At 35.7% G+C, this 16779-nt stretch overlaps 2 protein-coding genes across 4 annotated transcripts in view; one reads left to right on the top strand and one right to left on the bottom strand.

Annotated features, from left to right (window-relative positions):
• LOC127643762 (tyrosine-protein phosphatase non-receptor type 9-like) overlaps positions 1-7760 on the top strand; it is a 35782-nt gene extending 28022 nt beyond the window's left edge. Inside the window, exons 11-13 of one of the 2 annotated variants that reach the window (XM_052126625.1) lie at positions 1524-1674; positions 2409-2616; positions 4503-7760. In XM_052126625.1, the coding sequence (XP_051982585.1) occupies positions 1524-1674; positions 2409-2616; positions 4503-4726 (583 nt within the window). In that variant the 3' untranslated portion in view covers positions 4727-7760. The remainder of the gene's footprint in view (positions 1-1523; positions 1675-2408; positions 2617-4502) is intronic. The other variant, XM_052126626.1, reaches the window with a different exon arrangement.
• Positions 7761-12136: 4376 nt separating this feature from the next.
• The window catches only part of LOC127643761 (receptor-type tyrosine-protein phosphatase S-like), a 56887-nt gene continuing 52244 nt past the window's right edge, over positions 12137-16779 (bottom strand). The window contains exons 26-31 of one of the 2 annotated variants that reach the window (XM_052126624.1): positions 14687-14865; positions 14454-14580; positions 14226-14351; positions 13749-13903; positions 13440-13575; positions 12137-13212 (exon numbers count right to left, since the gene is read on the bottom strand). In XM_052126624.1, coding sequence (XP_051982584.1) covers positions 13144-13212; positions 13440-13575; positions 13749-13903; positions 14226-14351; positions 14454-14580; positions 14687-14865 — 792 coding nt within the window. In that variant the 3' untranslated portion in view covers positions 12137-13143. The remainder of the gene's footprint in view (positions 13213-13439; positions 13576-13748; positions 13904-14225; positions 14352-14453; positions 14581-14686; positions 14866-16779) is intronic. The other variant, XM_052126623.1, reaches the window with a different exon arrangement.

The following is a 16779-nucleotide window of genomic DNA, read 5'->3' as shown; positions in this document are numbered from 1 at the left end:
TGTTGTTTCTTTAAACTATCCATTATTTATTAAAAAATAATGGATAGTTTAAAGAAACAACAGAGAGGTAATTTGATGGTTCTGTTCAAGGGGCTCTAAAATAATGATCATGGAGGGCATGTTATGTACACACGAGGGCACTATTATATCATAAACGAAAGTCATCCTCTGTCTGAAATACAAGGAAATATGAATATTTTGTCTGTGAAGACAACATGTTCCGATGAAAACAGAACTTTAAACTTTAGAAGTAGCACAGGTACAATGCAGTACCATATAAAAGTAGACATCTGCATGCCTCGACATCTAAGAAAAGATGTATTACTTATGTTGCACTGGAGATGGGAGTCAGTTCAATACATGTATACATGTATGTTGATAATCAAAAATGATTTGGATTGCCAAGCAGCACAGTTTGTGGGTGTGCTGGCTGTTTTTATTTTTCCATTGTTAAACTGCCCAACATTATCACATTGTAGGTTAATTTGGCGTGCAAGCAACCCATTAAAAAAAAATTGTTACAAAGCATAAGAAGGAAATATACAGTTGAATGCACGGTTGTTCATTCAAATGTTGATGTAATAACTATTGCTAAATATGCATATCTGCCATGTGAGCATGTTTTGTTTCAGAAAGTATAGAGCTTTGTCATGCCTGTTTGGCCACTCATTTGATTCATGGCTTATCAGTTAATCTGTTAATAACTGGTTAATATTGGCAATTAGTCGGTTTAAAGAATTGGCCAGCATTTGCATTTCTAGCTGCAATTATTTAAGTAATTGAGTAAGCTGTCAATTATTGTTTTTTAAAAAGCTAATTTTGCTTATTTTATTTAAATATATGTATTTTCATAAGTTGTCCAATGTTTTATTCAAACAGTGTGCAAACTGAAGGCTATAAAAAATCTAAATGTATGCTGTATAAGTTGCAGGAATTGTTATAAAAAAAACTGTTGTTTGGCACACGTGCATGTATGTAGGCCTACACTCAAGTAATTAAGTTGAATGGCCACTAGCTTGCTGTTAGGATAAGTTGTTTTGAAGAATGAATAGCATTTACAGATAAGAATAATAGTGCAAGTTGGTCCTGGGGAAAAACCCTTCTCAACCGCACTGAACTGCACAAGCACTTTTTCAAAACACGACGCAGAAACCAGCTCATATAAAACTATACGTTTAAGTATTGTTCCTTCTTTGAAGCATTTTTAAAAAAGAGCTTCCCATGCTTTGGGCAACTTGGGTTGTGCACTTTTTCCTGCTTCAGCTTCCTCTGTAGACTCCTGGATTTTTCAGATTTGTTTTTTGATTTTTCATTAACTAGTTGCACTTGAATAATGTCATGCATTTTATATGAGACAACAGAAGTGGAAGAATATTCATGTAATATGAAATGAAGAGTCTCTTTTTATTCTGATTTGACAGTAAATATATTTTCAAACCGTTTTCATCATTGTAATCATTATTGGGATTAATTTCCATAAAAAAAGAACAGCGTATTGACACTTGACTCTCTGTCTGTCTCAGAGTTGTAGAGCGAGGCCGAGTGAAATGCGGACAGTACTGGCCTATAGAGTCTGGACGCACTGAGGATTATGGGTACTTCTTAGTGAGAAATGTCCATATTGAGATGTTTCAGGATTTTAAGCTGTCATACCTGGAGCTCTTAAACACTAAGGTCAGTCTCTCAATCTCTGTTTCTTTCTGTCTTTTTTCTTTATTTTATTTTTTAACATGAAGACACATTCTGTAAGATGTTATGGTCATTACATAGAGCTACTTATGGATCACCTGGCTCATAGGTCTTGAAAAGTGGTTAACAGTATGGAAGCTATAAACACATGTTCCTCCAAGAAGTGTGGTTTACTTTGAAAATTGTTCTAGTGGGGAAAAACTCATTCAAACAATTACACACCGGTCTGTGAAACACAGATGAAATTAGAGGAAATGTATTTGAATCTTATGAGAATTTCTGTCCAAAGTACAGATTATTCATGGACAAATAAAAGCATTAATTTACGTTAATGCATTTGGCAGACTCTTTTATCCAAAGTGACTTGCAGTGCTTTTTACATTTTGTACATTTTGTTCCCTGGGCACTAAACCCATTACTGTTAGATTGCCATGCTCAACCAGTTGAGCTACAGTAAACTGTACTGTATATAAAACAATATGTTGTTCAAATCCAGTGATTATTTTCTCTTTAAAGTGCTCTTTGTATCAACCCAGTTAAGGCAACTTCATTTCCAGGAGGACTGGTGCTCCCCTCGTACAACTGGCCACTTAGATTGGAACTGGACAATGTTTCCCATGTCATCTGATGACATCTTTTTGTGCACTATACCTGTTTTGGAAGTGTTTTCCTGTGAGATTGAAAATGTGTATGTTCATTTCCAAACTTCTCTCTTTCAGACAGGGGAATGTAGAGAAGTGTCTCATTACCTCTACATGAGTTGGCCCGATTTTGGTGTTCCAAAGTCCGCGTCGGCCATGTTAGATTTCCGGGCACACGTGAAGCGGAGACAAGAGTCTTCATTACGAACAATGTATCCTGATTGGACAGGACCCCCAGGAGGCCCCCCAGTGGTAGTGCACTGCAGTGCAGGCATTGGTCGAACAGGTGAGTTTTATCCATTATATCACATCTCATTTCTTTAATAGGGATGGGAATATATGAAATGTTACGATTCCGGTTCCAATTCTTCTTAATGATTCTGTTTCCTTTACAGTTCCATTAACAATTATTTTAGTATTTTGGGGAATTATTTGAAAACAAGAAATGCATAATGCATTCAATAACTGATCCAAGCTATACGTTAAAAAAATTGGACCAACTTTATATTAGGTGGCCTTAACTACTATGTACTTAAACATTTGATACAATGTATTTATTATGTGCATGAGTGTTTTTGCATTGTAATTACATTTAAAGTACTTGCATTTACATTTGTAATTACACTGTGAACATTGCCCCAAACCTAACCCAACCTTACCTCAAAACCTAACTCTAACCCCTTATTCTAACCCTACTGTTATTCATAAACCTACATGTACCTCAACTTCAGTAGCAGCAAAACAACATTTAGTTATACAGTTAATACATAGTCTTGTATGTATTTAATGTTAGTATGTATTAATTAAGGCCACCTAATATAAAGTGTGACCAAAAACATTTAAACAGTCAAACTCATTACACAAAAATGACTGATTACAACAAAACTCGCATGTCTCTTTAACAACTCAGTCATATGAACAACCAATCAGTAACTGCACTGTCTGAGTGACGTCTCATAAGGCCCAAGTAGCACATTACATATCACATTAATAGTAATTATTTTGAGATGAACACAACAAAAGTCATAACTTGTGCATCAGTAAGATTAATTCAGTAGCCTCCAATTCACTAAAAAGAACCAGCTCATAAGAGTCATGTTTGGGAATCGAGTTAAATTGTGTAATCAAACACTTAAAAAAATAAAGAAAAAAATAAATAAAGACTAATCAGTTACTTGAAGTTTAGAATTTAAAGGGATAGTTCACCCAAAAATGAAAATTCTCGTCAATTATTCACATTCATGACATCCCAGATGTGTATGACTTTTCCTTCTGCTAAACACAAAATAAAGATTTTTAGAAGAATATCTCAGCTCTGTAGGTCAATACAATGCAAATTAATGGTGGCCAGATTTATGATTGTTTGGGTGAGAAACAGATCAATAGCCAAGTACTATTTATTTATTTGTTATTTTTGTAATTTTTGTAATTACAATAAATCTCCACTTTGACCAAGCCTCCTGTTCACGTTAAAGAGAAGATGGTGTTCTTCTGTTTTTTGACAATTAGCTTTTTTTCTTTGCATGTCACCACCTACTGGGGAGGGAGGAGAATTTATTATAAAAAAAGGTCTTTAATATCGATATGTTTCGCACCGACACCTATCATATCGCTTCAGAAGACAATGATCTAACCACTGGTGTCTTATGGATTACTCTTATGCTGCCTTTTTGTGCTTTTTGGAAAGTCATAAACATCTGGAGAGTCCGTAAATGAGAGAATTTTCATTTTTTGATGAACTATCCCTTAAGTTACTTAATAAAATGTATGACACATGACATTTATAGCCTATTTGGGTTTTCAGAAATGTTACACGTATAGCAGTTTAAAAAAACTAACTTCAACTAACTTTGAACCTGTTTTACTTATGAAAAAATGTGTACTATGCATAAATAACAAAAAAACAATATGGCTATATTGGTTGTGCTGTGTGGTTCAAGCGTAGATTCAGTTGATGGGCAGAACTGCTGCTGAATAGAGCAGCAGGAAACAATCAGACAATTTTATTGCAGTGATCAATTTGCATCGGCAGAAAATTGCATGTTCTGGGAGCGTTAACAGAACCGAAAGCCGTAAGAATCATATGGTTCCAGTATATTTTTCCCAACCCTATTCTTAACTGTATTGCAGTGTGTCTTATACCGTTTCTCTTTCTCCTTCCACCATTTTTAGGCACGTTCTGTACTGTAGACATTTGTCTTTCTCGTCTGGAGGACATTAGGACAGTTGACATTAAGCAGACAGTGCGCTGCATGCGAACGCAGCGTGCCTTCAGCATCCAGACGTGGGACCAGTACTACTTCTGCTACAAAGCAGTGATTGAGTATGCCCAACAGAGTGGCCTACTGCAGCCTGTAGAGTGGTCTGACACAGAGGTGGAGACGGACAGTGAGTAAATAAGAACAGAACGCGGGTGAGAGGGCACAAAAGGCATGGAAGGAAAAGCCTCCCCTGGCCACAGGTAGACACTTCCAGTTCCTCCTTTCTGGTGAGAAGGATGAGATAAAGAACAGAGGAGCAGAGGAATATTTTGTCCTGCCACTTTTCAAGCCTTTCGTTTTTTACTCTGATCTGGACAAGATCAGAGACTCTGGCTTGATGTAGCATTTTATATACATATAAATATATATATATATATATATATAAATACTGACTTGCACATGTGGAATGACAAACTTGAAATATCCAGTTTTTCATATTACCTGATCTTTTTTTTTATTACCTGCTCAGTGTTTCAATATTCAATATATGGGGTTAAATTCACACTTTTTGTGAAAACGTAAAACTTGAATTTTTTTTCTTCTCCGTCACATTAAAATGGCAAATGATGTGTGTCTGAACAGGTTCCAAACTATTTTTGTTTTATTTTGTGTACTTCCTGGTTAAACATTCAAGCCAAAGGTATGGTGTTGAATTCTTGGATGTTTTTTTTGTGATTTAAACCCTTGTATATCTTGTAACATACATTTATATATTGTGCATAACAACCTTCGAAAAAGCTTTGTTTTAATATAATACTCTTAACTTTCTTCAGAATTATGTGTATCTATATATAAATATCTAAATCATATGTTTAAGTATATGTTGGGTTAGAACAATATGAAAAGAGGAGGAGGAAGAAAAAACCTATGCTAGATATGGTATATCTTGGTGAGTGTTCTGGTCCTGCAGTTTTGATTTCGATCTGTTCTTTAAACGTAGTACATGATTATCCAGCAATTAGCCTTAATGCAGGGCTTCCTTTCACAGATCATCACAGAGCAGACACTGGACAGACCCAGTGCTATACTAAACAACAGTGTGGATGGAAATCTCTGCATCAATCTTGGAGAATAGTTTATCAATTTGAGATTCTCTATGATTGATTGCCCTTAAAGGAATATTTAACCAAAAAATAAAAAATATCGTCATTTACTCACCCTTATGCCATCCCAGATGTGTATGACTTTCTTTCCATTGCAGAACACAAATAGTGATTTTTAGAATAATATCTCAGCTCAGTAGGTCCATACAATGCATGTGAATGGTGTGATATTGCTTCAGAAGACATGGATTTAAACCAATGGATTTTTCTTTTATGCTGACTTTGTGATTTTTGGAGCTTCAAAGTTCTGGCCACCATTCACTTGCATTGTATAGACCTACAGCGCAGAGATATTCTTCTAAAAATCTTTGTGTTCAACAGAAGAAGGTTATACACATCTAGGATGAAATTAGGGCGAGTACATGATGAGAGAATTTTCAATTTTGGGTGAACTATCCCTTTAACATTCAGTCACTGCCTTGCTCCCTCTAAAGTATGAACCTTGAAACAACGGATCTTCTCTTTTTTTTTTATTTACTTTTTTATTAAATTTTTTTCCACTATGAGCCTGTCCCAATTTGGAAGTACCCTGATCCGTACAGCCACTGATTCTATTTTCATCTTTACTGACAGATAATTGTTACTTGTTATTTGTGACATTACATTAGAGTTGGGGTCTCCTGCTGTGCAGTGTGTGTGGAGTCCTGAGGTCTTTAAAAGCCTCCGTTTTGTGCCTTCAAGCTTTCTATAGTGCAATGTGTAGACTCAGGCAAGGAGCAGAATGACTAGTCTTGCATACATATAGGTTTTTTATTATTATTATTATTTTTTCATTTTAATCTCAGGGGTATACGTGGAGTTCCTGGTCTCAAAACAGTTTTCTCTGCATTTGTCTTTAATAATTATCATTTACAAAACAACTTCAGACAAAAATCAAAAGTATACACATTTTATTTCGAATTTTATATAGCATCCTGCATTGTATTCTGATTTTATTTATGTATTTGTAGAACTTTAGCAGTATTGAAATTTAAATGTTGGTACGAAAAACAAAAAATGAACAGACATACTATTTTAAACTGATAAGCTAAAGAAAGCAAACAGCAAAACAAAAGACTGATTTTATTGTATTTTCCCATTCAGTTCAGTGTGGATTTATGTTACTCAGCATTGTGTTTTGGGAGGTAAAGTCTACTATTTTTCCAGACCCTTTTCCATTCTCTGTGGACTGTTAAAGGGCTGAGAATAACTGCAGCCAAAAGACTGAAACCGACGCCTGGCTGATTATCATGGCTGCCACTAACAGTTTTTAACTATTTGCCAATCAACAAAAAGAATGTTATGGTTAGATGAAATCAACTCCCATCTTGGGAGAACTTTGGAATGCCTTCTCCTTGAATATTAATTCTTGTATGATGACGGATGTTAGTGAATGTGTGAAAGTCCCACTCACCTAATGTTTACTTGTTGACTGACTTACATGCAGAATAGGACTCAGTGTGCAGAACATGCTTGACTGTTTTCTACAGCTGATTCCTGCTTCAGTGAGACTAAGTGTGAAAAGGCACACTTGGTTCTGACTTAAGGCAGTCGAGAATGCAATGTGAGTGTTTTTACTACAGTTTTATTTTTTCTTTTGGTGCCCAGTTTTGTGATTGAGTAATGGCCTTTTTTTACCTGACATGTGCAGTAGTGTTGTAGTAAACATGAATATTATTCTGAAACTTAAGCATGTCTGTGTGATGAATTAGTCAAGTTGACAAGAATTGCAGCATGTGAAGCAATATAAAGCTTGTGTTTTTAGAAAGGTATGTGTTGCGAATTGGAGTTTTTTTTGGTCCTAATAGCATATTGCTAAATCATCACATATTATTTGACTTGTCTCACATTGGACCTGACAAAATTCTCATGCTAATTTGAGACACAAAAGTTAAGTTTAAAGTCTAAATTGGAAGACAATTACTACATTAATGAAAATCCAAATTTGTATTGCAAATATCAGTTTGTCAATGAGATGTACCTGATTCTGTTCAAGTTCTACTCCTAAATTAATAGGTGTACACTGGCAAGGCAAATTATGTGAACCCTTTGGAATTACCTGCATTTTATGTATACATTTGTCTTTAAATATTGTTTGATCTTAATTTAAGTAACACAATTGAACAAACACAGTGGGTTTTAACTAATAACACAAATTATTGTATTGTTGTTGTACATGTTGAATACATCATTCACAGTGTAGGTTAGTAAAAGTATGCGAACCCCTAGGCTAATGATGTCAACAAAAGCTAATTGGAGTCAGTAGTTGGCAAATATGGCATCCAGTTAATTAAACTAGATTGGAGGTGTGGGTTAGATCTACTTTGACTTGTAAAAAACATCCAAACATTTTGAGATACATGAAGTATCTGCTGACGTGGACCATGTCTTGCAAAAAAGAGATCTCAGAAGACCTACAATCAACAATTGTTGCTTTGCATAAAGCTGGAAAGGGTTACTAAATTATCTTCGATATTCATCTGTCCACAGTTAGACAAACTGTATATAAATGGAGACGATTTAGTACTGTGTCTCCCTAGAAGTGGCTGTCCAGCCAAGATGACTCAAAGGGCAAACCGCAAAATGCTATATGCACTCCAAAAAATATTTTAGCCTTTTTTTTTTTTTTAAGATTTATCCATTTTAATTGAATAACAATTTTCCATCTAATTGAATTTAATAGTTTTGGAGAAAATGTAATTAATAAAACTTGCATTTTGTAAGATTTATTCATTTTATTTAGTTAAAGATTAGGCAATTCAGTTAAATGCAAATTGTTATTCAATTTAAATGGATAAATCTTAAAAATAGGCTAAAATATTTTTTTGAATGTGGTGTAAAAAAGAAACTTAGAGTGACAGCTAAAGACTTGAAGGAATCGGAACTGGTTAACATCTCTGTTCATGACTCGACTATAAAGACAACATTAAACAGGCTTGGTGTCCATGGCAAGACACCATGAAGGAAGCTGCTGCTTTCCAACAAAAACATTGATGCGAGCCTGAAGTTTGCCAAAGACCACCTTGACACTCCACAACACTACTGGGAAAATGTTTTGTGGACTGATGAAACTAAGGTTGAATTGTTTGGGAAGAACACTAGTACTACGCATGGTGTAAAAGGGCACTGCATACCAACATGAAAACATCATCCCAACGGTGGCGGGAGCATCATGATTTGGGGCTGCTTCAGGGCCTGGACTGTTTGCCATCATGAGGAAAAAATTAGTTTATTAAGTTATCTTACAGGATACATGTCAGGGTGGGTGTGCACCAGCTGAAGCTCAAAAGATTTTGGGTGATGCAGCAGGACAATGACCCTAAAAATTGAAGTAAACCCATTTCAGAATGGCTTCAAAAAAAGAAAATCCACCTTTTGGAGTGGCCCCGTCATAGACCAGACCTTAACCCAATAGAGATGCTGTGGAATGACCTCAAGAGAGCTTTTCACACCAGAAATCCTAAGAATATGGCTGAGCTGAAGCAGTTCTGTAGGGAGAATGGTCCAGATATAATCTGCAGCTACAAGAAATGCCAAAGGAGGATCAACCAGTTAATAAATCCAATGGTTCACGTTTTCCAACACACTGTGAACATTTAATGATGTTTTCAATAAACACAAAAGATTACAATGTTTGTGTCATCTAAAACGCATTGTGTTTTTCTATACTTTTTTATGACCAATTACTGCAAAAAAACCAGCTATTACAAAGGGTTCACATACTTTTTATTGGCACTGTATATCACTGGTGTGGAATTATTGTTAATTTTAGGTAGTTTCTAGTTTTGCTACAAGTTATTTGACACTTGGCATGTACACGGACATCAATGATCCTCCCTTCCCACCTATTGCTGTAATGGCTGACTGTTTGCATAGGTTATTTTGTGGTTGCACTCATGATGTATTTATGTGGCCTGGCTTTGTTTTGTGAAAAAGCTAAATTGATCGCTTTAACTGGAGAGCGTTGTTCGAGGTCATTTCCATTGGAAATAGTCCAGTAAATATTATAGATAATGTTAAGTCGTTTAGTAGATTATTACAGCGGGAGTTATTCTCAGTCTCCGTGTGGGCCCAAGTGTGTGGAATAACTGTAAACTTATGGATAGGCAAGCTGCAGTTTTCAATATAAAGTGCTTGCCATCATTCAGCAGATACCAGATGGGTTTTCCAATATGTGGTTTGCAGTGTAGTCAAAGTATTTTACCCAATAAATACTGTAACTACTATGAATCTGAATAAGAGAAGTGAGAGCTATATTTTTGCTGGACAAAGTTGGACATCAATGCACACCAATCACTTACTGAACATAACGAGTTGGCAAGCCCTTCAAACGTAGATGCAATAATGAATCACTTCAGTTTTCTAACCATTTTATTTGTAACAAATAAAACTTTTCCTTGAATACAACCGTATTCTCACACATCTGTCCTCAAAGTAGAATTAAAAAAACAAAACATCCTCTGAAATATTTACATTTACTATAAAATCAGAGGTAAACGATTTCCCTTTTGTGTTTCACATTAATCGATGGGTGAAATTGTAAAACCTCTTACAGCAACATTTGACAGTACGAAAATGGTAATACAATGCATATTTGGTCAGATTACATGATATAGATTGTGCTAGTTTATTTTCACACAAAACAATGTCAGTTGTCATAACTCATCAAAATGTGTGCTTTTGCATTATACAAATAGGGACAATCATGCACTGGAAAAAAAATATATATATATATTTTAAAACATCAACTGATGTTGAGATTAGCAGATAAGGTTTCATTAAACAAACACTAATTGATATCCTATTGAAAAAATTAGCATAGCTGTTTCAATAAAAGTTGAAATCTGAAAAACCCTGAAACTTGATCATGATTTTTCTATGCATACTAAGGTGTAACATTATGGGGAGGATAGTTCGTGGAAGATATTTATGAGATTTTAAAACCTAGTTTAAAAAAAAAAAAGAACAATGCTTCAAAAAAAGTAATGGAACCTTAAGAGCTGCTAAAACATTTCCATACAGTGAAACTGAAATGAGCTGAAGTTCGCAGTGACCAGGCTGATATCATTTTTGAATGAGGTTTACTCTTTCCACTGGACTAGTAGGAAAACCACTCATACTCTTACTGTCATCTGTGAAGTACATGCACACACCGTGAGCAATACAGTGAAATTGATCTAATTTAGTACAAATAACATTCTGTTTTGAAGAAATATTAAGGGTTAGTGCATAGAACAAGAGTGCTATTCCTTCCAAAATCCAGAACCAGACTGTCATGGTCGATGATACTGATATGTATGTGGGTTTGTTGCTAAAGTTATAGGTCCTATTTGCCATGCATTGACTTTGAATCAAGTTTTGGGCATCACTGTTTATTGCCAAACTACAGTGAATCACCCCACCCCCAATCTCTCTGTAACCTGAAATCTGGCTTTGTGAAATACCCCATAACTCCATAGTACCTAGAATCAGCTCTAATCAACATGAAATTGTCTTTTTGTGAATGACAATAACGTTATTGATATTTCAAATATATGTGAAGATGCCCACATAGCATTCACATTGGGAAATAGTCTCCCTGAAAAACAAGAATGTAGACATTAAATGAAAGTTGCCTGCTGCATTGGACTGTTCAGTATCGAATTATAATTTCAAATACAAATAAGGTATAATATAATAATAATTATATACAGTAATGTGCAAAATTTTTAGGCACTCAAGATGTTTCACAAAAACATTTGTCTTAAGATGGTTATTTATATCTGCTACTTTAGTGTTTCAATAGGAAAAATACATTTTAGACTCCCAAAAAGTACTTCTGCAAATAGAATAGATTAAAATAGAAGAACAGGGAGCCCCGCATCAGATGGCCCCCACAAAGCCCCACACTGAACATCGAGCCAGTCTGGGATTACATAAAGAGACAGAAGTAATTGAGACAGCCTAAATAGATAACATACATGTGGTGAATTCTCCAAGATGCTTGGAACATCCTATCTGCCAACAACCAAGAAAAACTGTGTCCCGGTGTCCCTAGGAGAATTGGTGCTGTTTAAAGGCAAAGGTGGTCACAGCAAATATTGATTTAGCTTTTTTATGTTTACTGGACTTTGTATGATGTTAATTGATATATGAAAACTTTTGTGTCATTATTTTTGAAGACATCCTCTCTATGCAACATTTTTCACAAGTGCCTAAAACATTTGCACAGTACTGTATGTAATAGTAATAGAATGTAAAGTCCTCTTGTATAATATACTTTGTGTCCTTTAAATAATATTTTGTAGTAGTTTTACCAGTACTTGGAAAAACTGCCCATACACAAATTGGTCTTGGTGTAAAATATTTTAATATAATTTGTAATGTATACATTTTCCAATGCATTCTGGCAGATGTAATTAAATTTAAACCATTTTTATTAAATATTATTTTAACATTAAATTTGATTAATTTTAGTTGAAGTGGAATATATAACTTTTTTTAGTGAACCATTTTAAATGTGACTATGATAAGGCACTACCAGTGTCAAATGATCCTTTGTGTTATTGTTTTGAACATGTCATCTTATATTTAGAAAGAGTTTTATTTTGGTAACGTTTAGTGAAAAAAAATGGTTAACTTTACTGCAATCAGTACTTAACATATGTGCACTTACAAGTACCTCACATTGTATAAATATCACTCATATATATATATATATATATATGTGCTAATATGAATAATATAGATTTTTTTTAAATAATTTATATCATATAGTATTTATAAGACAATATAATTACAGTGAGAATATCTAATACTTGAGTGGTTTAAAACTTGGTGTGGTCACGTTCAATATTGCACAGTTTTTGAGACTAATCTCCATTTTCAGATTCTGCTATTTTTTCTTTTCTTTAATCTGTGATAGAAATGAACTTGTATATCTATGTGGGTGTGTTTGTGCAAAGGATATCAAACAGAAGACTGTTTGGCAAAAGCACCAATGCTCAAGTGATGTTCCATCTTATAGGTCATTTTCTCCACTTAAAAAAGTGAGTTGGTAGATCCACTATACAACTGATCACAAAAAACTGTGGAAACGTTCGCTGTAAACCTCGACTGCATCCCAAAAAAACATTGTGTTTTGGGGGGATTTGCTGTTAAATAATTTATGACAATTAGCAAGTACAATTAAACAGTTTGACAGTTGTCTCCTACCAGACAGCACATGGTTAAATTCATGCAGTTTCTGCTGTAATGCCAGAGGAAGTTTATTCCACCCCAAATATTTCTTGTCAACTTTATATGATTGGAGCTACAATTTGTTGTGACAATTCTGTGTCCCAGTTGCCCTCCCTGTCTGGCTGATAAATTGTGTGCTGTCTGGAGAAATGAAACAGTCTCTGGAGCTGTGGGCAACAGAAAGAGGCTGTCAGATTGATCAGACGCAGGTCTCAGTGGATGAGGATGTGACTCTTGGTCCAGGGCAAGGTTTTATGTTGCATAGTGATCAAAACTGCCCAGGTACTCCAGTGCTGCTCGATAGCAGAACTGGTACTGCTCCTGTGGAGTGCACACACATGAATTATTTTCATAAGTACATGCGCAGAGTGCTGATCAGTATACATATGAATAATAGCACTCAAGCAGTATATTATGTTAAAGCTGCAGTGTATAATTTTTGCACTTGTGTTACTAAAACGGAATGAAAAAATAATGACCCTTTTCAAACAGGTTTCCCAAACACTTCCCCGTCTGCCATTGGTCGAGAGTGCAGCATGCATGCTTACCTCCGTCTGCACCATGGCTGGTCTTTGTGTACGCAACATTTTGACAGTTTGGAAGATGTCCACCACTCCCTCATAACGCATCCTCTCCAAAACTATACTCAGAGTGATAAATACACCTGTCCTCCCAACGCCAGCGCTACACACATATTATATAATTTGTTACATTTTATATATTTATTAAGTACATCATATGTATAAAATCATTATTAAATAGTCAGTCATGTCACACAGTCTACACTAAACAAATATTAGGAAAACAAATAGGTAAAATAAGTTGTAAGTACATACTGTAGCACATATTTTCCTTACCTGCAGTGCACTGTGATTGGCCCATCCTGACCAAACTGTTCTTTTGTTTTGTGAACTTGACCAATGAAATCGATGAAGCCTTCACCAGACTTTGGCACGCCCTGCTCGGGCCAATCTGTGAACTGAAACTGCCGGACTGTTCTGGATTGACCGTCCTGTGATAGAAAGGCACAATAAGAGACACAAAGTGTGTGAAACTAGACTATATTGTCAAATCATAATGGGGGAGGAAAAAACAAAAAACAGTCTAAGCTGAGTTGCTAGTCTTAGCTGGACTCCCAGCCTTGTCGGACTAGACTGTTTACTGTATTAGAGGGACTTTAGGCACTTTTAAGATGGTCAGGATGGGAGACCTACTGGCCAACAAGATAAACTAGCTGGGAGACCAGCTGGACCAGATTAAAACCAGCTTGGCCTAGGATGGTTTTAGCTGTTTTTTTCAGCAGGGGTTTGCAAGTGTTTGAGTGTATGACATACCCTTGCATCCGTGACTTTAAATTCTCTCAGAATATACTGTGGCATGTTGTACTCTGCCATGGGATCCACCACAAAGTACTGATAGCGTGCTGACCTGTCAGATGGCCAGTACTGATGACATTTCTCCTGCATAATAAGCAAAGGAACAAGTTAACACATTACCACATCCACAACATTGTGCAATATAATCTGTAACAGCATTTGAACAATGTGTGTATATGAACTAACCCTTCCCATTTCTCTGAGTTTAGTAAGCATAACTACTATAGTAGAATTGTGTTCCCAAAGCATCCTCCAGTAATCCTCAACTGTTTCAGCCAATGGCCCCTGAGTCGCAATATACGCCCTTTGCTGCCTAGAGAGTGAGAGAGATTACAATGTCAATAAATGAGAATATCTCTAGCTTAATGTAGTGACTTTAATTTCTAGAGATACATATAACAACAGAAATCACAATGCACCTGTAGCCATCTATAAAACTGCCATTGACAAAGTCTGAGCCCTCAACTCCTCTGATTGGCTGCAGACACACGCGTGTGCTCTCGTATGGCATGATATTCACCAATCGGTTTTTGAACTTATTGCATGGGAGGCTGGCACTGACGAATCTGGAGTTATGCGCTTTGGCATTTGCTAATCGCTGTATAGGAGATACAGAAAAATTATTTTTTGAATTTCAGATATAGACATATTGAAAAGCAGTCTGCAACTGACAATCATTGGTAGCAAAATAAAAATGTATAAATTCTCTCATCATTCATTCACCCTCATGCCACCTTAAACTCCTTATGACTTTCTTCTGCAGAACACAAATGAAGACATTTTGAATGATGTTTGATGTGTTTTTGTCAACGGGGTCCAAAAAGGATATAAAATCAGCAAAGAAGTGGTTTAATCCATGTATTGTGGATCAATAAAATCACTTTAGGTGAGAAACAGACCAAAATGTAAGTCCTATTTTACTATAAATCTTGACATCCAGCTCAATTAGAGCACAGTGCTGGATTCAAGACGGTGACTGACACTGCACGCGGTTGCCAGGTCCTCAATCCCTTTATCATATATCATTAATCAATAAAGGCCTATTCCCATTATGACAACATTTATTGTGCGAATGTCTGTTCCAAACAAGCTTTTGAGCAGGAACAATGTATTCCTATGGGGCTATTCACATTGGGTCTGACAAATCGTCTGCCGACAATAAAAATATTTTATGTGATAATTGACTGACCAATTAAAATTTCAATTCTGAGTCAATTCTGTTGTACAATTCAGGCTATTGGTGGCACTAATCAGCTGGCAAACATAGATGCTGTGCTCTTTTACTTGTCTATTGCACAAAAACAGATTCTTTTTTTTTTTTTTGGTGAGAAAAAGAGCACTGTTACAGGAATACTCCTGTTATTTTATCCTTGCATTAAAAATAGCAGATTGGTTAGGCAATTCGTTTTGACTAAGCTCGTATAAAATATCACAAAGAAGGACTCTTTACAATACAATTCTTTACTACGAGTGTAAAAAGGTAATTGCTGAACCTCACTGCTATTTTTATTGCAAGGATAAAATAACAGGAGTATTCCTGTAACAGTGCTCTTTCTCTCACCACGCACAAGAAACCTTGAATTCAATACAAATATGCAGTAATTAAATAAAGAAAAGACCATGAGGACCATCTTCTTTTATATTATTTTGAATGTTATGCATATATTATATGCTATACCTGCTTCTACTTAATGTGCATTATTTCAGGTGTTTTTTTATCACTGTAACTTTTGTTATATTATCCAGGCCCCCCCAAAAAAAGAGAAGCTGGTTTCGGGAGTTCGTTTGTTATATACTTGTAGCAAAATACATGCATTAATATATAAAACAAAAGATATGGGACTAATGCAACGGCACTCTTTCCTCATCTTACTCGCACACAAAACACGGATTCTATATTCCTCTAAATGCAACAAAAACATGGAAAAAACATATTAGAACAATTATGTCAAATTTTGGATAACTGCCCATACAGCATTTAATATATTTACTGCATGCATTGACAGGTGAATGCTTGAAGATCCATGCAACAGATTAAATGTATGTAGAACAGCACTGCCTAATGTACAGGGATGAAATAGTTTTTCATTTGATTTGTTTTGGCCTTGGTGTGAATAGACCTTTCCTTGGCAGTTTGTCGTGCAAATTCGTAGCATTTTTTATTTGTTGCAAATAGGCCTTAAAAGACCTTACATTTTCATTTTCTAGTGCAGGGGTTGGGAACACATGGCTCGTGAGCCACAAGTGGCTCTTTGTTAAAAATCAAGTGGCTCGCTTTGCTGATGTACCAGCCACTGTGGAAGGTGACCTGAAAGACTTGTCGGAGAGATATATAACAAGAAAATAGACACAAAGACGCATGTTTGACGAAACATTATATTTTGAAGACCAGACGAAAGAAAAGCCGCCGATGCGCATCTGATTTGATGTGTGCGTGCAGTGAGCTCTGAGTGTAATGAAAGCACATCTCCAACACATGAACACTCATAAGAGTTCTGGGACTCGTTTCCCA

Source organism: Xyrauchen texanus, chromosome 5 (assembly GCF_025860055.1).
Source record: "Xyrauchen texanus isolate HMW12.3.18 chromosome 5, RBS_HiC_50CHRs, whole genome shotgun sequence".
Lineage (NCBI taxonomy): Eukaryota > Metazoa > Chordata > Actinopteri > Cypriniformes > Catostomidae > Xyrauchen > Xyrauchen texanus.
This window is presented reverse-complemented; position numbering and strand designations above follow the sequence as displayed.